At 34.9% G+C, this 26,236-nt stretch overlaps 1 protein-coding gene and 1 pseudogene across 3 annotated transcripts in view; one reads left to right on the plus strand and one right to left on the minus strand.

Annotated features, from left to right (window-relative positions):
• LOC149808301 (phosphofurin acidic cluster sorting protein 2-like) overlaps positions 1 to 26,236 on the minus strand; it is a 198,960-nt gene that overhangs the window by 72,533 nt on the left and 100,191 nt on the right. For all 3 annotated transcript variants that reach the window (XM_089975795.1, XM_089975790.1, XM_089975784.1), the window contains 2 exons: positions 15,386 to 15,490; positions 10,090 to 10,196 (listed from right to left, as the gene is read on the minus strand). In XM_089975795.1, the coding sequence (XP_089831921.1) occupies positions 10,090 to 10,196; positions 15,386 to 15,490 (212 nt within the window). The remainder of the gene's footprint in view (positions 1 to 10,089; positions 10,197 to 15,385; positions 15,491 to 26,236) is intronic.
• On the plus strand, positions 19,685 to 20,628 carry LOC149808302 (uncharacterized; annotated as a pseudogene).

Consider the following 26,236-nt stretch of genomic DNA (forward strand, 5'->3'; position numbering starts at 1 on the left):
GCTTGAGACCACTTGCCACTCAGGGCCCCCTGAATTTTCTAGAAGGTTAATGATGACCTGACATTTCATGGATTGGACTGAATTTTATCAAAAGGTTAATGATGACCTGACATTTTATGGATTGGACTGAATTTTATCAAAAGGTTAATGATGACCTGACATTTTATGGACTGGACTGAATTTTGTAAAAGGTTAATGATGACCTGACATTTCATGGATTGGACTGAATTTTGTAAAAGGTTAATGATGACCTGACATTTTATGGACTGGACTGAATTTTGTAAAAGGTTAATGATCTCCTGATATTTTATGGACTGGATTGAATTTTGTAAAAGGTTAATGATGTCCTGACAGTTTATGGACTGGACTGAATTTTGAAAAAGGTTAATGATCTCCTGATATTTTATGGACTGGACTGAATTTTATCAAAAGGTTAATGATGACCTGACATTTTATTGACTGGACTGAATTTTATCAAAAGGTTAATGATGTCCTGACATTTTATTGACTGGACTGAATTTTATCAAAAGGTTAATGATGACCTGACATTTTATGGATTGGACTGAATTTTATCAAAAGGTTAATGATGACCTGACATTTTATGGATTGGACTGAATTTTATCAAAAGGTTAATGATGACCTGACATTTTATGGATTGGACTGAATTTTATCAAAAGGTTAATGATGACCTGACATTTTATGGATTGGACTGAATTTTATCAAAAGGTTAATGATGACCTGACATTTTATGGATTGGACTGAATTTTATCGAAAGGTTAATGATGTCCTGACAGTTTATGGACTGGACTGAATTTTGTAAAAGGTTAATGATGACCTGACATTTTATGGACTGGACTGAATTTTGTAAAAGGTTAATGATCTCCTGATATTTTATGGATTGGACTGAATTTTATCAAAAGGTTAATGATGACCTGACATTTTATTGACTGGACTGAATTTTATCAAAAGGTTAATGATGACCTGACATTTTATGGATTGGACTGAATTTTGTAAAAAGTTAATGATGACCTGACATTTTATGGACTGGACTGAATTTTGTAAAAGGTTAATGATGACCTGACATTTCATGGACTGGACTGAATTTTATCAAAAGGTTAATGATGACCTGACATTTTATGGATTGGACTGAATTTTATCAAAAGGTTAATGATGACCTGACATTTTATGGACTGGACTGAATTTTATCAAAAGGTTAATGATGACCTGACATTTCATGGACTGGACTGAATTTTATCAAAAGGTTAATGATGACCTGACATTTTATGGACTGGACTGAATTTTATCAAAAGGTTAATGATGTCCTGACAGTTCATGGACTGGACTGAATTTTATCAAAAGGTTAATGATGACCTGACATTTTATGGATTGGACTGAATTTTATCAAAAGGTTAATGATGACCTGACATTTTATGGACTGGACTGAATTTTATCAAAAGGTTAATGATGACCTGACATTGTATGGATTGGACTGAATTTTATCAAAAGGTTAATGATGACCTGACATTTTATGGACTGGACTGAATTTTATCAAAAGGTTAATGATGACCTGACATTTTATGGACTGGACTGAATTTTGTAAAAGGTTAATGATGACCTGACATTTTATGGACTGGACTGAATTTTATCAAAAGGTTAATGATGACCTGACATTTTATTGACTGGACTGAATTTTATCAAAAGGTTAATGATGACCTGACATTTAATGGATTGGACTGAATTTTATCAAAAGGTTAATGATGACCTGACATTTTATGGACTGGACTGAATTTTATCAAAAGGTTAATGATGACCTGACATTTTATTGACTGGACTGAAATTTATCAAAAGGTTAATGATGACCTAACATTTTATGGACTGGACTGAATTTTGTAAAAGGTTAATGATGACCTGACATTTTATGGACTGGACTGAATTTTATCAAAAGGTTAATGATGACCTGACATTTTATTGACTGGACTGAATTTTATCAAAAGGTTAATGATGACCTGACATTTTATGGATTGGACTGAATTTTATCAAAAGGTTAATGATGACCTGACATTTTATGGATTGGACTGAATTTTATCAAAAGGTTAATGATGACCTGACATTTTATGGATTGGACTGAATTTTATCAAAAGGTTAATGATGACCTGACATTTTATGGACTGGACTGAATTTTATCAAAAGGTTAATGATGACCTGACATTTTATGGATTGGACTGAATTTTATCAAAAGGTTAATGATGACCTGACATTTTATGGACTGGACTGAATTTTATCAAAAGGTTAATGATGACCTGACATTTTATGGACTGGACTGAATTTTGTAAAACGTTAATGATGACCTGACATTTTATTGACTGGACTGAATTTTATCAAAAGGTTAATGATGACCTGACATTTTATTGACTGGACTGAATTTTATCAAAAGGTTAATGATGACCTGACATTTTATGGATTGGACTGAATTTTATCAAAAGGTTAATGATGACCTGACATTTTATGGACTGGACTGAATTTTATCAAAAGGTTAATGATGACCTGACATTTTATTGACTGGACTGAATTTTATCAAAAGGTTAATGATGACCTAACATTTTATGGACTGGACTGAATTTTGTAAAAGGTTAATGATGACCTGACATTTTATGGACTGGACTGAATTTTATCAAAAGGTTAATGATGACCTGACATTTTATTGACTGGACTGAATTTTATCAAAAGGTTAATGATGACCTGACATTTTATGGATTGGACTGAATTTTATCAAAAGGTTAATGATGACCTGACATTTTATGGATTGGACTGAATTTTATCAAAAGGTTAATGATGACCTGACATTTTATGGATTGGACTGAATTTTATCAAAAGGTTAATGATGTCCTGACAGTTCATGGACTGGACTGAATTTTATCAAAAGGTTAATGATGACCTGACATTTTATGGATTGGACTGAATTTTATCAAAAGGTTAATGATGACCTGACATTTTATGGACTGGACTGAATTCTGTAAAAGGTTAATGAAGAATTGACATTTTATGGACTGGACTGAATTTTGTAAAAGGTTAATGAAGACCTGACAATTTATGGACTGGACTGAATGAATATGTCCTGACATATTATGGACTGGACTGAATTTTGTTGTTGTTGTTGTTGTTGTTGTGGGGTTTAATGCCATTTTTCAGCACACGATAGGCTATGCATGGCGGCCAGTATTAATGGTAGAGGAAGAACCCGGGAAAACCCTGGGAGGAACCACTGACCCACGAAAAGCTACTGGCAAGCTTTCTCACATACCCACATTGGCTGAATCCTAGACTTGAACCCATGCAGACAGAGATGAGATGGCAGTGATCCGTAACGGAAAGCGCTTGAGACCACTTGCCACTCAGGGCCCCCTGAATTTTCTAGAAGGTTAATGATGACCTGACATTTCATGGATTGGACTGAATTTTATCAAAAGGTTAATGATGACCTGACATTTTATGGATTGGACTGAATTTTATCAAAAAGTTAATGATGACCTGACATTTTATGGACTGGACTGAATTTTGTAAAAGGTTAATGATGACCTGACATTTCATGGATTGGACTGAATTTTGTAAAAGGTTAATGATGACCTGACAGTTCATGGACTGGACTGAATTTTATCAAAAGGTTAATGATGTCCTGACATTTTATGGACTGGACTGAATTTTGTAAAAGGTTAATGATGACCTGACATTTTATGGACTGGACTGAATTTTGTAAAAGGTTAATGATGTCCTGACATTTTATGGACTGGACTGAATTTTATCAAAAGGTTAATGATGACCTGACATTTCATGGATTGGACTGAATTTTGTAAAAGGTTAATGATGACCTGACAGTTCATGGACTGGACTGAATTTTATCAAAAGGTTAATGATGTCCTGACATTTTATGGACTGGACTGAATTTTATCAAAAGGTTAATGATGACCTGACATTTAATGGATTGGACTGAATTTTATCAAAAGGTTAATGATGTCCTGACATTTTATGGACTGGACTGAATTTTATCAAAAGGTTAATGATGACCTGACATTTCATGGATTGGACTGAATTTTGTAAAAGGTTAATGATGACCTGACAGTTCATGGACTGGACTGAATTTTGTAAAAGGTTAATGATGACCTGACATTTCATGGATTGGACTGAATTTTATCAAAAGGTTAATGATGTCCTGACATTTTATGGACTGGACTGAATTTTATCAAAAGGTTAATGATGACCTGACATTTAATGGATTGGACTGAATTTTATCAAAAGGTTAATGATGACCTGACATTTAATGGATTGGACTGAATTTTATCAAAAGGTTAATGATGTCCTGACATTTAATGGATTGGACTGAATTTTATCAAAAGGTTAATGATGACCTGACATTTTATGGATTGGACTGAATTTTATCAAAAGGTTAATGATGACCTGACATTTTATGGATTGGACTGAATTTTATCAAAAGGTTAATGATGACATGATATTTTATGGATTGGACTGAATTTTATCAAAAGGTTAATGATGACCTGATATTTTATGGATTGGACTGAATTTTATCAAAAGGTTAATGATGACCTGAAATTTTATGGACTGGACTGAATTTTATCAAAAGGTTAATGATGACCTGACATTTTATGGACTGGACTGAATTCTGTAAAAGGTTAATGAAGACCTGACATTTTATGGACTGGACTGAATTTTGTAAAAGGTTAATGAAGACCTGACAATTTATGGACTGGACTGAATGAATATGTCCTGACATTTTATGGACTGGACTGAATTTTGTTGTTGTTGTTGTTGTTGTTGTGGGGTTTAATGCCATTTTTCAGCACACGATAGGCTATGCATGGCGGCCAGTATTAATGGTAGAGGAAGAACCCGGGAAAACCCTGGGAAGAACCACTGACCCACGAAAAGCTACTGGCAAGCTTTCTCACATATCCACATTGGCTGAATCCTAGACTTGAACCCATGCAGACAGAGATGAGATGGCAGTGATCCGTAACGGAAAGCGCTTGGGACCACTTGGCCACTCAGGGCCCCCTGAATTTTCTAGAAGGTTAATGATGACCTGACATTTCATGGATTGGACTGAATTTTATCAAAAGGTTAATGATGACCTGACATTTTATGGATTGGACTGAATTTTATCAAAAGGTTAATGATGACCTGACATTTTATGGACTGGACTCAATTTTGTAAAAGGTTAATGATGACCTGACATTTCATGGATTGGACTGAATTTTGTAAAAGGTTAATGATGACCTGACAGTTCATGGACTGGACTGAATTTTATCAAAAGGTTAATGATGTCCTGACATTTCATGGATTGGACTGAATTTTGTAAAAGGTTAATGATGACCTGACAGTTCATGGACTGGACTGAATTTTATCAAAAGGTTAATGATGTCCTGACATTTCATGGATTGGACTGAATTTTGTAAAAGGTTAATGATGACCTGACATTTCATGGATTAGACTGAATTTTATCAAAAGGTTAATGATGTCCTGACATTTTATGGACTGGACTGAATTTTATCAAAAGGTTAATGATGACCTGACATTTAATGGATTGGACTGAATTTTATCAAAAGGTTAATGATGACCTGACATTTAATGGATTGGACTGAATTTTATCAAAAGGTTAATGATGACCTGACATTTAATGGATTGGACTGAATTTTATCAAAAGGTTAATGATGACCTGATATTTTATGGATTGGACTGAATTTTATCAAAAGGTTAATGATGACCTGACATTTAATGGATTGGACTGAATTTTATCAAAAGGTTAATGATGACCTGACATTTAATGGATTGGACTGAATTTTTTCAAAAGGTTAATGATGACCTGACATTTTATGGATTGGACTGAATTTTATCAAAAGGTTAATGATGACCTGACATTTTATGGATTGGACTGAATTTTATCAAAAGGTTAATGATGACCTGACATTTTATGGATTGGACTGAATTTTATCAAAAGGTTAATGATGTCCTGACAGTTCATGGACTGGACTGAATTTTATCAAAAGGTTAATGATGACCTGACATTTTATTGACTGGACTGAATTTTGTAAAAGGTTAATGATGACCTGACATTTTATGGACTGGACTGAATTTTATCAAAAGGTTAATGATGACCTGACATTTTATGGACTGGACTGAATTTTGTAAATGGTTAATGATGTCCTGACATTTTATGGACTGGACTGAATTTTGTTAAAGGTTTGGGTCTTGTCTGAAACATCTGAAACACTGACAAGACTACTTTAGTCAACATGGTGTTTACATGACAAAATTAGCACATCAGCTTTAATACATGCAAATATAATTGCATCCAGAGACAGTGTCAATTAACACATGCAAGATTTAATTACGAATGACATTCTCTTCAAAATGTAAATTAATTTTCAGAGATAATATACTCATGCATGTCAATGGAGATGTATGTGAGAAATAAAACATGAAGTGACCCTCTTAGTACAAGGTCATAACCTTGACCTTTAACAAGCACATGCTGGATGAACAGGTCATCATTTGAGGTCACTAAAGAGATCAAATGTCCCTTGAACCTTCATGCATAAAATATGACAAGAAATCAAATGATGCAAGCAAGATATACTGTGGATTCACTTTTATTTTTTTAAAATACCAATGTGGATCAATTTTATGGTTGATACAAATCATGCATTCAAAGATATGATGTAAAAGTCATCAAACTGTTGAAAAAATAGGATTTTTCTCTGCTATGAGACACAGCAATTAATTCAATTACTGATGCCAATATAAATTTTGCCAAACTGAAGGAAAAAACTGCAGGCAGTGAGGGAAGCATCACAAACAGCCCTGCTCACTAAATCTTCCTTTGTAGGGCCTTAAAGAGAATAACTTGGGAAATTAAATTATGATAAGATGGGCATTCAGGGGCCATAAGGTCAATGATGACTCCTTCAAGATCTCATTATTATATGCAACATCAAATAACAATAAAATAACTGACAAGGGCCTAATTCTATCCAAAACATAAAAGACATATAGATCTATGAAACAATGTTAACATCCATCTGCAACTGTTGAATGGTTCTTGAGCCATGCTTGTTGCAAGCAAAATTTCAAGTAAAGACAAAAAGTTGAAAGACATGGGCAATAAGTCTGTCTAAAATGGTGTATATATCACAAAACCAATAAAATGCATCTAAGAGGCAATGTTCTTACCAAATTTCATCAAAATATGTAGAATGGCTTTTCAGCTATGCAGACTAAGTAACCATATGAAGACATGAAAAAAAAACTGATGGGGGGGCAAAGTCCTATCTAAAAAATAATAGATGAGACATAATCCATAAAGGGCACAATGAGACAATGTTCATACTAAAATGCATCAGAACTTTTGAATGGTTATTGAGATAAGCTGTCAGCAAACAAGCGAAGATAATCAGCTTATTGTCAAGGGACATAACTCTATCTAAAATGGTGTTTGAACCAGATTATGCTGAATGGTTCCTGGATTCTCTGTGATAAAACTTAACTTAAAATTTCAAAAAGATCTGTCAATGGAAAAGTTTACTTGAAATGTAAAATGGCGATAAGAATATTTTCAAGTAACATTAAAAGCTGACTACAGTTTTATGATGGAGGGACCTGAGTAGTGATGGAGGGACTTGATTTGTGATGGAGGGACTGGAGTTGTGCTGGTTACAAGGATCTGCAAGGGCAAATCTGTATCACAGGCAATTCATTTACCAAACAGCATCCAGTTATAAGTAAGGGTTGCAGGGAAATGATGGTTACAAGAAGGATGATCAGATGGAGAGACAGAAATACATACAGATGGAAAAGGTGATTCCCCAATCCCAATGCGGGACCTATTATATCTATGAAAATAAATGGATCCACAATAAATCCATTAGAGAATATATGGATAATGGATTACAGACATCGGACAGACAAATAACAAGATTACGAGTGTCTAAAATACCTTTTGCAACATTTGCTGAAGTAAAGAAATAAAACAATATCAGATAAATATATACAATTCTCCCATAAGACATGGGCATATAGTGTTATATGTGTATAACTGTATGTTTGCTCTAGATACATAGTTTTGTGTTCAACTCAGTTTCTTGTACAGTGTTGGCCATAAGATCTAGCCCTCTTATGTAAGACTATATTTTGGTAAGTACAACATTTTCCTGCCATATGTAGGTCATTGGGACTACATTTCAAGTTCCATACACTCTGGATAAGTTTGAGTTAATATCAGTCTCTCATGGATTATTGACAAGCGTCTTTAAGTAGACATGAACATCAGAAAGAACAACAATGCACCCAACCCCATGTGTATGTGCGTGTGTGTGTGTGTATACAATTGTAAGCATTTATGTATGATTGTAAGCATGTATGTACGATTGTAAGTACTTATGTATATACAATTGTAAGCAGGTATGTTCGATTGTAAGCACTTATGTATCTACAATTGTAAGCATGGATGATTGTAAGCATGTATGATTGATTGTAAGCATGTATGTATGATTGTAAGCATGTATGTATGAGTATAAGCATGTATGTATGTTGTTGTTGTTGTTCTAGGGTTTAACGCCATTTTTCAGCACAAGATAGGCTATACATGGCAGACACTATAACTGGTGGAGGAAGAACCCTGGAAAACCAAGGGAAGAACCACCGACCCACGAGAAGCTACTGGCAGGCTTTCCCACGTACCCACGCTTGCTGAGCCTTGGACTCGAACACACGCAGACAGAGGTGAGATGGCAGTGATCCGGAACGGTGAGCGCTTTAGACCACTCGGCCACTCGGGGCCCCCATGTATGTATGATTGTAAGCATATATGTATGTACAATTGTAAGCATGTATGTATGCACAATTGTAAGCATGTATGATTGTAAGCATCTATGCATGTATGATTGTAAGCATGTATGTATATACAATTGTAAGCATGTATGTATGATTGTAAGCATGTATGTATGTACAATAGTAAGCATGTATGTATATACAATTGTAAGCATGTATGTATATACAATTGTAAGCATGTATATTGTTGCTGTTGTTGTTGTAAAGTTTAACACCATTTTTCAGCACATGATGGGCTATACATGGCAGCCAGTATTAATGGTGGAGGAAGGACCTGGGAAAACCCTGGAAAGAAACACCGACCCACGAGAAGCTATTACCAAGATTTCTCACATACCCACACGGGCTGAATCCAAGACTCGAACCCATGCAGACGAGGTGAGATGGCAGTGATCCTTAACAGAGAGCACTTTAGACAACTTGGCCACTCGGGGCCCCAAGCATGTATGTATGTACAATTGTAAGCATGTATGTATATACAATTGTAAGCATGTACGATTGTAAGCACATAAGTAGAATTGTAAACATGTATGTATGATTGTAAGCATGCATGTATGTACAATTGTAAGTATGTATGTATGTATAATTGTAAGCATGTATGTATGTACAATTGTAAGCATGTATGTATGATTATAAGTATGTATGTACAATTGTAAGCATATATGTATATAGGTTGGAAGGTGGGCTGGTTTATGTATAATGTTTACCAGCATATCAGCACAACCCTGGTTATATAGTACATATAGTGTACCCAAAGAAGGTATATAAAATAAAGACAATGGCAAAATTGGTAAAATCATTAAAATACAAAGAAAATATTTTAAAAAATAAGCCACAATCTTTCAGAAAGTTCAAGACCTGATGAATTTAGCATCATGTTAAACTACTCAGTGCAAAAAGGCTGCTTCCACTATAAAATGATTTAAGACTTCCTAATCCAGCACCAACACCTTCTCAAACTGGATAAAAATAATGTTGTCATTCTTATGAAAATATATTTATGAATTTGTTCCCCACATTAGCAATTTTGGCAAAGTTCTGTTTTTGTCAGCTCTTGTGCATAACAAAGAAGTCGTGTTTGAAGTGAAAGCATGGGATGGCAATAGTATCCAATAGATATATTTAGATTTGTGAACAAGTCTGATTTCAGAGACAGCAAAAACTGTGAGTACAATATACCTTGATACTTACAATTTTTGTATCTTTGTGACAAGAGCACTAACAGAAGCCTTGACATCTGCATCAGAACAGGTGCATATCAACTTGAACTGCTTCTCCTGCAGCTTCTGTGTCAACAACTACAACATAACAAATTATAACATTAACTCTTACACAGATGAAATATACAGAAAAAATTATAACATTAACTCTTACAGATGAAATATACAGAACTTACAATTAGACCTTGCCTGGATTGACACCTAAACTTGAATAGTGTAAATTCCAGCAATTGGATTGGCTGAAAATTAAAGGTCTAATATGGAGGCTTTAATTAAAAGTTTCTTTTTAATCTTTAACAATTATAAACTGCCTAATCTTCGTTTGCTATAAAATTCTGTTGTTATTTTTAAATTACTGAGTGTAAAAATGTTACACACACTAAAGCTGAAACAGGCATTATATACCTCTGATCTGTGTGTGAAAGTAAAGCTGCTTTTGAATGTGTGTGTTTGTGTGTGATTTAGATTTGTAATGTAGCTTTAACAATTTTTCTGTCATATTGCTACAATGTCTGCAGTGTGACAGTTTATAGTGATGTATAACACTGGGACATCATGCCGCGGACATGTAGCATGAAGTCCCACCCAGTCACATTATCCTGACACCAGGCCAACCAGTCTTAACACTAACCTCTTAATGCTGAGTGCCAAGCGAGGCTGCTGTCAGTACCATTTTTTAAGTCTTTGGTATGACTCGGCCAGGGTTTGAACCCTCGACCTCCCGCATTCGAGGCGGACGCTCTAACCACTAGGCCCTAGGCCACCATGGCAGTGCTTTTGAATGAGAATCTTGCCAAAGTAGAAATATTACTGTTAGAAATTCACTAAAGATTACAAAATAAGGTATAATTTGGAGTATTAGAAGAAATGGAAATGACCCATGCTACTACATACAGCCAACCAATTAAACAACTTATAGCTAAAATAAATGAAAAAGCAAATTATCTTCTGCATATCATGGTGAGATCATAAAATTTCAGTCATGAAATATATGACTTTTAAAACAGATCCTGGAAGACACGAAGAGTAGTAAAGTTGTATTGCTCCTTCTTAACTCATTTGGCCCCAGAGGTTTTTGTCATTTTTGCCTGAAATGTGCATAGGAACGACATTTGGGGGGCTATTTCTGAATACGTCGCCTTTCAATAGATTTTCCATGAGACTAATGCCTAGCTGTATTAGAAACATCATTTTCCACTGGTTATTTTGCTTGTACATGAGCAGAATGGTAAAAGTTGGAAAAGTTGGAGTTCTTTTTTTTTTTTTTTTTTTTGCTTAATGGACCCATCATTTTCGTATGGAGACCACTCTTTATTCCAAATGCCCACCTTATTCTAGTTTTTGCAAAGGTTCACCTGTGTGTGCATTTCAGACCAGTCTGCCTTAGATCTGAGGCCAAAAGGTCTAAAATCCAGACACAAAGTCGCATTCCGACCATGAGTGAATTTTGAGTGAGAAAAAAAAACGGGTCAAAAAAATGATGTTTTTCCCTCTGTATTTGGTAGTGCAACTAGAACTTCCAGATTATTTGGTATCATTTTAGAGCTGTGTCTGCATTTTTGTAAAAACCACCCATGTTAGTGTATCTTAGAGGAACATGATGCTGCAGAACTCGGAAATAGGGTACAGCCTCATCATGCCTACAGGTGGGATTGGGACCAAATGAATTAAGTTTATGGAAATTTCTTAGAAATTGTCAAAGAATAGCTATTTTTGTAACTTATGTGCAATACTGATGCACAAATGATGAAATAAATAAGTAATATTCAGATTTCAGATTTGGTTATGTCATCAAAATTCTCCCATTAACTCATTCAGCCCCGGAGGTTTTTGTTGTTTTTGTTGTTGTTATAGGGTTTAAGGCCATTTTTCAGCACAAGATAGGCTATACATGGCGGCCAGTATTAATGGTGGAGGAAGAACCCGGGAAAGCCCCAGAAAGAACCACCGACCCACGAGAAGCTACTGGCAAGCTTTCTCACATATCCACATTGGCCGAGCCCGAGACTAACACAAGCAGACAGAGGTAAGATGGCAGTGATCCGTGACAGAGAGCGCTTTAGACCACTCGGGGCCCCCGTTGTTTTTGTCTGAAATACATGCAGGAAAAGACATTTGGGGGGCAATTTCTGAATACATCGACTTTCAACAGATTTTCCATGAGACTAATGCCTAGCTGTATTAGAAACATCATTTTCCACTGGTTATTTTGCTTGTGCATGAGAATAATGGTAAAAGTTGGAGTTTTTTTTTTTTTTTTTTTTTTTTTTTGCTTAATGGACCCATCATTTTCATATGGAGACCACTTTTTATTCCAAATGCCCACCTTATCCTAGCTTTTGCAAAGGTTCACCTGTCTGTGTCCAGTTCAGACCAGTCTGCCTTAGATCTGAAGCCAAAAGGTCTAAAATCCGAACACAAAATCGCATTCTGATCACGAGCGAATTTTAGGTGAAGAAAAAAAATGGGTCCAAAAAATGAGGTTTTTCCCTCTGTATTTTGTAGTGCAACTAGAACTTCCAGATTATTTGGTATCATTTTAGAGCTATATCCATCTGCTTTTTTGTAATACCACCCACACTGGTGTATCTTAAAGGACCTTGATGCTGCAGAGCTTGGAAATAGGGCAAAGCCTCATCACACCTACAGGTGGGATTGGGGCCGAATGAGTTAAAGAACAATGGCGGAAAAGTGTCAAAAGGGATAAAGAAATTGGTATGTGACCTTGACTATGAAGACAAATCCTTGACTGTAATACATAAGATGTACCTCAGATAGCAATTATGATTTAAAGCAGAAACAAGAAAATTCAAATAATACTGAGTCATGGATGTGACATGACAAAAGTGAGTAACATCATATATATACCAAGTTTTGTCCATTAAGTAGAAGGGAAAATGTGACTGAAACCTAAACTACTGCCTTTGAAGAACCCCATTAAGGTATTTTACATCTTTAAAATATGTGACACATAAAGGATGATGAATAGTTATATCAAGTTTCATTGCTTCATCTCAAATGGATCTTTAATTTCTTTGGAAAAGAAAATGTAATAAAAAAATTCAACACAGAATGCAACGACAATGACCTTGATGAAAGACTCTCAAAGTGGTACACAACACACCTGATAAATGTATAGCAAGTTGCATTGCTTAACACATTAACCCCTGGTGAGGAGTTTAAGTGTCAGGTCATGTATGATACACTAAAGTGGATGGTATTATAGAAAGTTAGATAGATGTAGCTCTACAATGATACCAAATAATCTGGAATTTCTAGTTGCACTACAAAATACAGAGGGAAAAACCTCATGTTTTGGACCCAATTTTTTTCAACCCAAAATTCGCCCGTGGTCGGAATCCAATTTTGTGTCCAGATTTTAGACTTTTTGGTCTCAGATCTAAGGCAGACCGGTACGAACTGCAAAAAGACAGATGAACCATTGCAAAAAGTAGGAAAAGATGGGCATCTGGAATAAAGAGTGGTCTCGATACGAAAGGTCCATTAAGCAACAAACAAATTTTTATAAAAAATATATTAAAAAAAACACACACACATCCCACTTTTACCCTTCTGCTCATGCGTGAGCCAAATAGCCAATGTAAAACGATGTTCCTAACACAACTAGGCATTATGTTATTGGAAGATCACCTGGAAGTTGACATTTTAAGATGTATTCGAAAATAGCTTTCAAAATGTGGTTCCTACTCGAATTTCAGATGAAAACGACAAAAAACCTCCAGGGGTTAATGTGTTAAACAGTTTTAAAGTTACAGTGTGGCAATGAAAACACCAAATAATGAGCTGTGACTATGACTTTACAGATATGATCTCCAATGTGGTATGAGACACACCTTTTAGTGATGATGTACATGTATACAAAAGTTTCATCCATTATTCTCAAATGGCTTTAAAATTATTTAGAAAAAGGGAAAGCATGATGGATACAAAATATCGAACCATGGCCTTGACCTTCAAGATAGCACAGTGACACAACATCTAGAGTTTCATGCCTTAATCTCAAATGGCTTTAAAAAAGTACAACTGGCCAGCTAGTCCAGTCTCAAATTCTGTTGGTGAATCCAGGCTTGCAACAATTTGCATTATAATGTTCATTTTATTTTAAAATCCAGCACGTCAAAATATGTCCTATTAGAATCGTTTTAAAAATTGTTAATCTGACACAAAATGTTTATCTTACAAAAATCTGTTAAACCTAATCACCTGAAAAAATTTGCCAATCGGCCAGCAATTTAGCTGTCACAAACTTTTTTTAAATTTTCATTCACATCAAAATAAAATTCAAAACTTGGTTCCAGTCAATCAATGTGTATGGGAACCTAGTCTAAGAATGACATTGCACAAAAAAAAGGATTGATTTGCACTGCAAAACCTAGTAGTAACCTTAAACTGAGCATTAATGAGTCTTAACTTCACAAATTAAAAAAATGGTAACCTATATGACTGATATGTCTTGCTTATTACTCAAACATTACTATAAACAAAATTACTGCATGAATGCACCCGTATCAACTAATCTTGAATGTACTATAGTCATTATAATGCAATTTTTGTCATCCAACTGATGTAGACAATTCAGACCAGGCTATAACAGTTAAGTTTCAACTGAATGAAAGCAACATGTGTGTACAACTTAGACCCTGATTTGCCATTACATAATAAATTGGCCAATATGATCCTATGCTCTTTATCTGAAACCCTAAGTAGACTGTATTTCATAGACCCTGATTTGCTGATGTATTATGATATGGCAGATCACAATCCACAGATGGAAGTATGCAAGAAGAAGAATAACTTATCACTGTGCTTTTTTATTTTTTATTTGATTTGTATTATCATTATGACTAGTGCCTATGGGAACCAACCAACACTAATGTTGAACAAAGTGTATTAGTCTATGGCATAATGTTTCACACACCTACCCACAATTCAATCAGCATTCATTGATTTACATTTAAGCACATACTACATTCAACATTGATCAAACAGAATCAAGTTGAATGAAAAGTTAAGTTATAAATCCAAGTAATAAGACATAGATTTAATGCAATGTATTCACTGATCTTTAAGCCTTCTTCAAAACTTCTATTTAATTTTTTCCCCTATATAGAGTGAATGTCACCTGAAAAGCTTATAAAACTTTTGTGAGTGAAATTCCAAACTGTCATTGAAATTAATTAGCAAATTATCATGAAATGCATTACAATCAGAATGTATATATTATCAGATGTCATCTCAGAACCCACCTGTCCCTGCCACTCTGCTGTATTAACTAGAAACACATGGACAGGTAGGCGGTCATCAACATCCCCAAGGATAACACCAAGCTGGTCAAGTAATGCTTTCCTTGGCTGAAAAAAAACAACAAAAAATAACAGCATGACAATCCTGTAGTGATTATTGTATTAAGACTTGATCAAACCGACTAAAGGCTATGCTTCTTAGACTTTCACTTAGTATAAAATAGATCGGCCATACATATACAGTGCTCTATTAAATTTTTTCTCCAGTTTCTTACCACCCTCAGTTACCATCAATAAATTTCAATGTACCAATTGATTTGCTCTTAAATTCTCCCTATGATCTGTCCCCCTTGCCATCTGCCATCAAATCAATGCAAAAATGATATATAATGAACACAGCCCTAATCTGCCATTCACAATGCCCATCAATGTACAAATGATATATAATGATCAGTCCTTATTTGCCATCCATAATGCCCAATCAAATACATGTCAAACTAAAACTGTCCCTCAAAGGGACTGACACTCTACTGTCAAAAAGAATTTCCAGGAAATTAAACTAAATCCATCAATCAAAGGGACTGACACACTAGTGTCCAAAAGATTTCCCAGGAATTCAAACTAAAACTGTCCCTCCAAGAAACTGACACACAACTGTCCAAATGAATTTCAAGGAATTCAAACTAAATCCATCCCTCAAAGGGACCGACACTCTACTGTCAAAGAGAATTTCCAGGAATTCAAACTAAAACCATTTCAATTTTTTTTTTAACTGCCTGGTGTTGAAGCCATCTCTGATATTCTTGACTGATAATGCTTTCAAATTAGCCACTGCAACAGCCATAATGAATGGATTACCATCACCACTATCATTTAAGGCAAACTAAACACCATTAGACAACTTTGGTTAAAAACAACCATTTCCAATATGACCAGCCATCAAAAGAATTTGTGAAAAGATTTTCAATATGTTCACTGTGCTAGACTATACTGTATGTCTGTGGGGCACCATTTTCATTTAGGGAAACTAGACACCATATGAAGTTGTCCACTGAAAACTCCACGTTGATGTGACTTTCCATTTTGGAGGAATAGCGACAAGAAACTTTTTACGATGACAGATACATATAAATAAATGCATAAAAAGACAAAGATAAAGAATGTCCCGAATTCAAGATTGATTAAATTTTCTCAAGAGAAAGACATTAATGTTAATTACTTCATATAAAGATGAACTTTGAATGACTGAATTATTTTTTTATATAGCGATATGTTGTTTTAAGTATCTGAGGTTGCTGGCAATAGAAGGCTAAACCTTGTGATTGTTTCCAGTCCTAAGAGTGATACCCAGTATCTATATGCTTAATATTTGAGTCATGGTATCTTTAATTTACATGTAATGAAAGTGGATACAAGTAAGAAAACAAAAGAAATGGAACAATAAGAAGACAGCAAAGCTCACATGTATATTGACCTAACTATAAAAGATGTTAACAAGAATGCCAATGGCAACCATGACACCAGGGCTACAACACAAGCTCTCATGCTCTTTGTGCAATACAGCTAAAAATGAAAAAGTTAATGTGTAATAAACATTTTAAGACAAAAAGTAGCTGAGAAAACTCATATACAGCAATATAATGTATCCTTAACTTATATGAATTTGTATTCATATTCTTGTACCACTCTCAAATCAGTGCACTGCAAAAAATTGCTTCAAAATTCAAAAATAAAATAATCTGGTAAAACCATTCTGGTTATAATTATTAACACTTGAAAGAATAAAAAATAAAGATATACTGAAGGATAAAAGCATGAAGATCATGTTAGGGTTCCAACATTACAAGTTGGGTAGAACATTTGCAACAAGAAAATTATGTACAGACAGAGAAGAGTTGACAGTGATGGGTAAAATGCCTCAGACTACTAGGCCACCCATGGCACTCTGGTAATTTGTTGATATGCACATCTGTGAATGATGACCATAACATTTACAAAGTCACATGGTGATCCACCAAAATGTGAGACTAGTTGTGCTTACAAGACTCAGTCATAAAGCGTATCCACATTAGGCTCTCTTCAGATGATCATAATAAGTATGATTCCATGGTGATTTATGCATTCACAATATTTTATACAAACATTCAGCTGCAAGTGAGATGCAAGATCCCATCATAATTATGCATATATCTTTCTTATAAATATGCATACATGTATATCTTTCTCATAAATATGCATACATCTTGCTCATAAATATGCATAGATCATGCTCATAAATATACATCAATCTGTTCATAAATATGCATTGATATTCCTCATAAATATGTATAAATCTGATCTATTACAACTCTATCTTAAAATAAGTAATAGAATAAGTGAAAAGCAACAAGCAAAATTCAACAAATAACTTACTTCCCTAGAATACAAAGTGAAAATGTAAAAAACCCACTTATGCTATTGTAAATTAAATCCCAAACAATGCTAGAAATACTAAAGTTCTGATGATTAAAGTTCTGAATAATCTTTAATGGTATTCCCTATAATTTCCAATTCTGAAGGTGTTGATGTGTTTGTTGTGGATGGTAGTCTCTAATGTACTAATGGCCTCACTTGTGTTGATGTGCCAACAGTATTCTGTTGAATCACAGTAATATAATCCAAGGTTTCCTTGTATGAATTCACTGTAATTCCCAGTTAATGTCTCTTTCCAAGAATATTAAACAGCACTTTATATTTCCAGAGAATAATAATTTGAATAAATAAATTCCACCCAAATGAAATACTGAATACACCAATAAGACATCAATAAGATGGATTTCTGCTTCAGACATTATTGCAAGGAATAAATATTTTTTCCAGCAAACAAGACTGTGTAAAAAAAAAACCAAGACACAAAAGAATAACCTGAATGAGGGCCAAAAGTTCATTTCTAGGAAAATTTTAGTTATAATTAGGTCTCTTACTAAAATGATAATAAATAACATGGAAAACACAATGTCCTTGACACAGACCAAGATAAATATGTTTACTTCCATTGATGATGATCCTAATATTAAACTCACACTCATGGAGAAAATATTAGCTATGTATCAGTTGTTAACAAAATTAAAAAAATGCTTCTATTCAGGTGGACAATGAACTTGATTTTGGACAAGGTCAGCTACAAAATACAATTTTACATAACCAATAGCATAAAATTAAATTTTAAAAAAATCCAAAACAATGCAAATTAAATTTGCATCTCATAAATATGCATAATCTTGCTCATAATTTTGGATTGATCTTGCTCATTATTAAGCACATTAGATATCTTGAAGTTAAAGCTAATCAGATATAAAGCTGCTAGAACCATGACAATACCAGCCATTCAGGTACAAAGTTGTTATTAAAATAAATGAATTTCACTCATAATAAAAATCAGCCAACATCTTGATAAGAAGCCAATTGTTGCCTTCACCTTCAAGGCATTTTTGTTTGCTGGATAACACTTCCAATAAATGCAAAGTTTAAACATGCAGGCAGTTTTTATGAATATGGATTGATTTATTGCATCCTGTTAAGTTAGTCTGGTTCATTGACACAGAGACTAAAGCCCAGACCAGGACCAAGCATGATGAAGCTAATATTCAGATTTTACTGCAAAGATCATATCTGTCATTGTTTTCTGTAAAGCCTTCGGCCTCACATGTATACACAGAATGTTACACTGTCACTGGTGGAAACAGAAGCTCTTCAAAGAAAAGGAAACATCATCAGTCACATGATGTGTCGCCTGAAATATCCTATATAAACAAGCCACCTGCATGAGGTATCTCATAGTTATTCTGGCGTTGTAGTGGAGCGATAAGTTCAGTAATAGGCAGGTATTTGGCATTGAGGTGGTGTTGTAACCAGCTTAGGACGTAGTCCAAGCTATACTTGTTATATGTCATCGTTTCTTTTTGTTCACTTGTAATTGCTACTGAAGATGATGAAGTCCTCTCAATTACCGAACTAGAAGCTGACTTAGAATTTTCGGGTTTTGGCCCTGAGGATAATGCAGCCATTTGCGAAGTTAAGGCAAATTCCTCAAAAGAGAGAAAGGAGGTAAGAAGCCACAAAAACAGTAAAATAAAGAGAAAAAAATGAAGTCTGTTGTGACTAAAGTTCAGAAAGTGACAAAATGCAAGCCTGTTATGGCAACCAAAAAGCGAAAATGTCGAACAGTTGAGGAAGTCCAGTTTCATGGACATAAATAACATACCTGAAACAGCTATTGAGCTTTTGAAGAAAAAATTGAGCTTAAATCAAATACAGCCTGTTATGGCAGATGACAGTGAAATTGATGCCCTTTTAGGTGAACGCTTACCTGAATTACATGTAGAAGTTGAAAATGAAGAGCCATATAGCGATGTTGATGTTACCCCAGCAGAGGGTGATGCAAGCAGACAACTCAAGCCAATACCTTTGAGTGGAAAAATAAATGGGACATTGTTTGATGTTTTGCAACCTGATTACAACTGTATTTCTACAAGCAATGCTGATAACATGTGGCAGTTACCCAAACTGAAAACTCTCCAAAATGGAGAGCCAATACCTAAATCCTTAGCAGACCTGATTAATACTGCATGCACTTCTTTATGTGCAACATGAAATTGTACAAAAGTACAAAATCCCAGAAAACTGTCAAAGTTGGGTCTCCCACTTGTCAATCAAGAAATTTGGAATGAAATTAGCAGTGTTCACTCTTATGACAAAGCTGTTAAGGATATACAAAATCTTGTTGCTGCAGGCATTATGCCAATTGTCCAATTAGCAGAATTATTGAAGTCTCAGATTACTACTGATGAAGAAGCAAAGACCCTAATTTCAGATGCTATTACCCTTATGGGTCAGGTGCAATATGTCTTCCTCAGAAGGAGGTATATGATTCGACCACATTTGAAAAAGAAAAATATTCCAATCTTTGTAATTTGCATACCCCCATAACAGCCATGCTTTTTGGGGTTGATGTGGCCAAGACAGTTAAAAGATGTGACACTGGGTTTGCACTTGTAAAAGAAAATTTTGCCCGGATTTACAGAGGTTTTATTAGAGGCCGTTGTGCTAGAGGCAGTGGACCCATATGCGGTCCAGGTTTCAATCAGAGGGCAAGATTTCAATCTCAACCTTATAGTGCTCAAAATACATACACGTATCAAAAACAAAATTCCAATAGAGGAAGGAGACCTGGCTATACTAGTCCCCCAAATGAGCCCACAAATTAAAATCTATAAAGATAAGTTCCGTGGGAAAACTTAAACTGTATTGCTACATGGAATAATTTTACTTGTGATCTGTCGATTTTGCAAACAGTTTTGGGGCACAAAACAGATTCCGATTCCATGCCTTTCCAATCCTTTCTTCCAAAGAGATTCCCATTTCTGATGAGCAGAGTACCATTATATCCAATGAAATCACTGAACTTCTACACAAAGGAGCTATATAGTTCCCTCCATATGTGAGAGTAATCAATTTCTTTCGAACATTTTTATTGTTCCCAAACCTAATGGAAAATTTGGCCAGTTATTAACCTGAAACAGCTGAATAAATTTATTCATTATGAACATTTCAAGCAAGAAACATTTCAAATTGTTTTAGATCTCATCCAGAAAAATTATTTCTTTACTTCTGTTGATCTAAAGGATGCTTATTTTAGTATTCCAATACATACAGGTTATCAGAAATTTCCAAAGTTTATTTCAAATTGTCAACCCATTTATGCATGGTTTAGACAGCAGTGCATTAGGTGTTCCTATTATATTGATGACTCATTGAATTTGCATGGTGATTATACATCACATTTGCTTGCAAAACACATGGACTATGATTGAGACATTACAACCTCTTGGTTTCATTATCAATCTCAAAAAATCAGTGCTTATTCCATCTCAACAAATTACCTTTTTCGGTTTTGTGTTAGACTCTGTACAGTTTAAGGTTTTTCTAACTGAGGAGAAATGGAAAAGATCATGTTTTTCCCAAGAAGCTCATTGATAGAAAGTATATTAGCGTATGAGTTGGCATCATTTATTGGTATGCTTATTAATGCAATTTATGCAATCCTGGAAGCCCAATGCACTACAGGCATTTGGAACATAATAAAATAAAAAGCCTTTGTAAAAACAAAATTTTGATAATACAGTTCAGTTATCTCCACAAAGTCTCCAGGAACTTAAATGGTGGTATCTAAATGTTGCAGACAGGAATGGAAAATCTATCAGACAAGACTGCTTTTAATATTCAAACTGATGCATCAGTCTCAGAGTGTGGAGCTTATGAACTTGATTCAAACAAACCAATCTCTGGTAGCTGGGAAAAGAGACAATTTTTTTCTCTCCATAAATTACCTACAGTTGTTAGCAATTTCTTATGCCGTACAAGCTTTTCATTCAGACCACAAAAATATCCATATTGAGATTCAGTCTGACAACATATGTGCTATCTTGTATATTAATAATCTGGGTGGAATGGCATCAGTGCAATTGGATCAGCTAGCTAGACAGATTTGGGAATGGTGCTTGGAAAGGAAATAGTCATATCTGCGGTCCATATTGCTGGCAAACATAATATACAGGCAGATTATTTGTCCAGGAACTTTGCTGACTCCAATGAATGGATGCTAAAGAAGAAATTTTTCAAAGATTGTGTGCTTAGACTTTTGTTCCAGCCAGAGATCTTTTTCCATCTAGATTAAACTGTCAGTTAAAGAAGTTCATTTCATGGTCTCCAGAACCAGGTGCTTTTAAAATTGATGCCTTTTCTTTCTCCTGGCATGATTTAATTCCATACATTTATCCCCCTTTTAATCTTGGGAAAATATAGAATAAAATTATTGTTGATAATGTTAGTAAAAAAACTCCTAACTGTTCCACAATGGATATCACAATCCCGGTTTCCTTTACTCTTGTCATGTTTAATTTCTCTTCCAGTTAGACTTCCAAGGCACAAAAAATATACAGACTCTTCCAAACAATGGTCCAACTCATCCTCTAGGGAAGACCCTATCTTTAATCACAGTGACTGTATCAGGAGATTGCTCCAAAACCAAGGACTTCCAACAACAACCGTGGACATCATTAACAATTCATGGAGACCAGGAACAACTAAACAATATAATTTGGCACGGAAAAAATGGAATTTTTGGCGTAAGATCAGGGAAATTAATCCCTTTTGTGTCTCTGAGGTAACAGTTATTTCATACTTAGATTCTTTGGTAGATGAAGGTAAGTCTTATAGTGTCATCAATACTCACAAGGAAATGTTACTTACCACTTTGACAGTGTTTGATAATGCATGGTGCCTCAACCCTTTGTTGATTCATAGATACTTGATGGGACTGTTAAACAAACGTCCAGCAAAACCAAGATATGCTGACACTTGGGATGTAAACCTTGTCTTTAATTACCTGTGTACCCTTTATCCTTTGGAAACTATATCTTTAAGGTTATTAACAATTAAGCCGGTTGCTCTTATTGCTTTATTTACAGCTCCAAGAGCACAAACTCATAAATCTTTGAATTTACAAAACATGATTTGTATGGCAGACAAAATAGTATTAAATGTTTCGGATTTGTTTAAAACTTCAAGACAAAGTAAGAATTTCCAGTTGGAACTACTACATTATAAGGATGAGAAGCTTTGTGCTATGCATACTTTGTTGCATTATCTTGACAGGACTAAAAATCTTTGGAAATCTATTCAAGTTCTGGTATCTTTTTGTTCCTATAGAACTGTGACATCTAGTACTATTGCAAGATGGTTAAAAATGGTTTTAGAACAATCGAGAAGTGATATGTCTAAATTCAAAGCTTATTCATACAGAACTGTTACAGCATCAGCTGCTTTTTAGACAAGGCTGTATTAAAAACAGCAGACTGGACATCAGTAAAGAATTTTCATTTTTATCTAATGGATATTCGGGCTAATAATCAGGGTTTTGCAGAAGCAGTTATTAACAGCATATAAATCATATCTTTTGTATGATTATGATTTATTGGTTAACATGTGTTCACTTTTTTCTTTAGATGTTTTTAGCAGATGTTTTGTTGCTAATCTTTAAAGATGCTATGTATACATGTGAAGCTGAAGGCTTTATGGAAAATAATAAACCTTTCATCCAAGCATTTGTAAAGGATGAGGGGCATTATTGGAGCAAAGCAGGAGACTGAGCATGTATACAACCACCCATCCTTTATTGCATGTTGAGGTTTTACCACAATGGGAATTACTACCTCTATTGATGCAGGAATATAACAATGACAGGATTTAAAATTTCACTCTTTTCTCAAACCAACAAATGTAAATAATGGTTCACTGGTCAAATGTAATATTCAAAATAATATTACTTAATGCCTGACAGAATAATTAGGCAATTTAAACCATAATAATAAAAATTAGGTCAGTTGCCTGGAATTTCCTAAGCAAACAATGGTTTCACCCTGCCTCAAGAGGTCAATGGAGCTTATCAGCAGTGACCACTTCAGGTATGCATGTTAAACACTTCTTTTGTTTGATGCAGAAGGCATTGTTTAGATAAAAGCATATCATGTGAATCAATGTTTGTACATTTCACATCATGACTGTACTTAATGTAATAAATTCACACCATCAAATTTAAAGGTGTCAACATGTTGGCTATCAAAAGCAAGACAGTTTGTGTCCTTACAGAAGGACCTAAACAATTCATTTGCTGTATGGTGGGGAAAGTAGTTCTGTTATTGCAGCATAAATGGAAGTCACCTTCTGTGCCAGTGTGACAGGAGTAATTAAATATCTTCATGTAATTGCCAGTAAATTAAAGTTATCACTGTGGAAATAATTTTCACCTTGAGAAAAGAACCCTGTGGAACATCAAAACATTGATGAATGAACTGGGCTGGAATATTTGCCATTTATTGACAACCTTCATGTCCTTTTGAGGAAGTACGATCTTAACATGGATCATGTAGGCATTCAATATCGACTATTTCAGTATTGGGTGTCATTTTTTAGAATTTGATTCTATTTCTACATACCCTTAAATGGCAAGTATTCACTTCATTTGGATTTGTATACATCCATATTCCTTTCGAAGGTCATTATTTAGATTCTTAGAGAGGTGGATATAACAAAATCAGTGTTAAAGTACGTAGACATTTTTGGATGAAATGAACCTAACGATGTGATCCAGTACAATCTAGATTGAATGTTGCATGCTGTGATGTCACAATGAAAGCTACACATATTGATAAACAAGTCTGTACTACCCTCAACTGTAATAGAAAACCATTGTAAAAGTCCACAGCGATAGAAAATTTTCATTTGGACATTTCTTGGTGACAGTTAAGGTGCAGAGCATTCAATAATCAGGACTGAATCAACTTTGGTTAAAGAAAATTAGTGTTAAATTTTAAAAGAACAATTTATATTTAATTTAAAATGAATAAATGCACATACATGACCCATGTGACTTGTACTATAGTCTGTATAATGCATGCCAAAATACATACTAGAGATGGTGAATGGTTTATTGTGTCAAATGCTGCAGGTAAGTCAAGGAGGTTGAGGACTAAGTAATCTTTCCATTATCCAAAGCAGAGAGAGAGGACAGTTTCAGTACTGTGGCTAAAGCAAAGACTTTAAATTGCTAAAAGACTATTTAAATTCAGATGAGTTACAAGTTGGGAAAGAACAACCTTCTCCAAGATTTTCGATATGAATGGGGGTTAGAATCAGGGTGGCAGTTTTGTTTAAAAATCATTAGGGTCTTGCACTGCTTTCTTCAAAAGTGGCTTTACAAAGGCAGTTTTGAAAAATGATGGAAATTCTGTGGATGAGAGTGATGGGGAGGTAGTGGAACTTTCAGCAGATCTTATGCAGGTGATTTTCTGCACTGACTATGTGACATTCTTCATGGCAGCTTCATAGATTTGTTTATGAGTAGTAAGACCAGATGAAAACCAAAGCCTCCCAGACTTAAGGTGTTCTCTTTTAACAGTGTCAAGCTGGCTCCTAGCACTATTATAGCATGAAGAACACTTCTAAATGGATACACTGCACTTGGTTGCAAAGACATGTCAAATAATGAAAGCAAAGATTTTCAGCTGTGGGAACAAAGTTTTTAGGTTTGCTTGGATGTCATGCATTAGTTTTATTTATCATATGGAGGTTTCTCTAAGTAGCAAGCAATGATGGAGGTTAGGGACTGATAAATCAAGATGGCATATGATACAGAAGTGATCTGATGCAAGTTCGTGGGACACTAATGAAAACTGTAGAATATTATCATCAGATCTAAAAGAATCCAGTATAAAATGTGACTGCTTATGGGTGGGTAACTAACTGTCTAAGTTGAAAATGCAAATGGAATCAAGAGGTTTCATGTGTATAGGTTTCCAGGACTATCAAAGTGAAAGTTACAATCTCCTAGAATAATCAGGCTGCCACCTATCGAAATTCCACATTCCAGTTTATGAAGCTGATGCAAAAAGAGAGGTTCAGTTGACTTTTTCATTAGGAGAGTGGTAGAGGCAAAGGAAATGGAATGACCTTTTTCGTTCATTTTATGAGTGGCTTGGACCAGTTCAAACCACACAAGAAATTGAAGTTGCAGTGTAGTTTAGATGGTGAACATGAAGTTCTTTGTGATGATAGCAATTCCACCTCCATGGGAGTGATAGGGTGATGACTTGATGGAATAACTAGGGTCAGGAAGGTGTGTGTGTGTCATTATCCTGACATTTGATAAGCTAAATGCTTCTGTGTGCTTTCTGGAGGTACAACTGACTGGGCATTGAATAATGCAATGCGCAGTGGTTGCTCAAACTTAAAGGTTGATGACTGAAGTGGAAGTTG

The sequence above is a fragment of the Sinohyriopsis cumingii genome, chromosome 1, assembly GCF_028554795.1.
Source record: "Sinohyriopsis cumingii isolate HCF-2022 chromosome 1, ASM2855479v2, whole genome shotgun sequence".
Lineage (NCBI taxonomy): Eukaryota > Metazoa > Mollusca > Bivalvia > Unionida > Unionidae > Sinohyriopsis > Sinohyriopsis cumingii.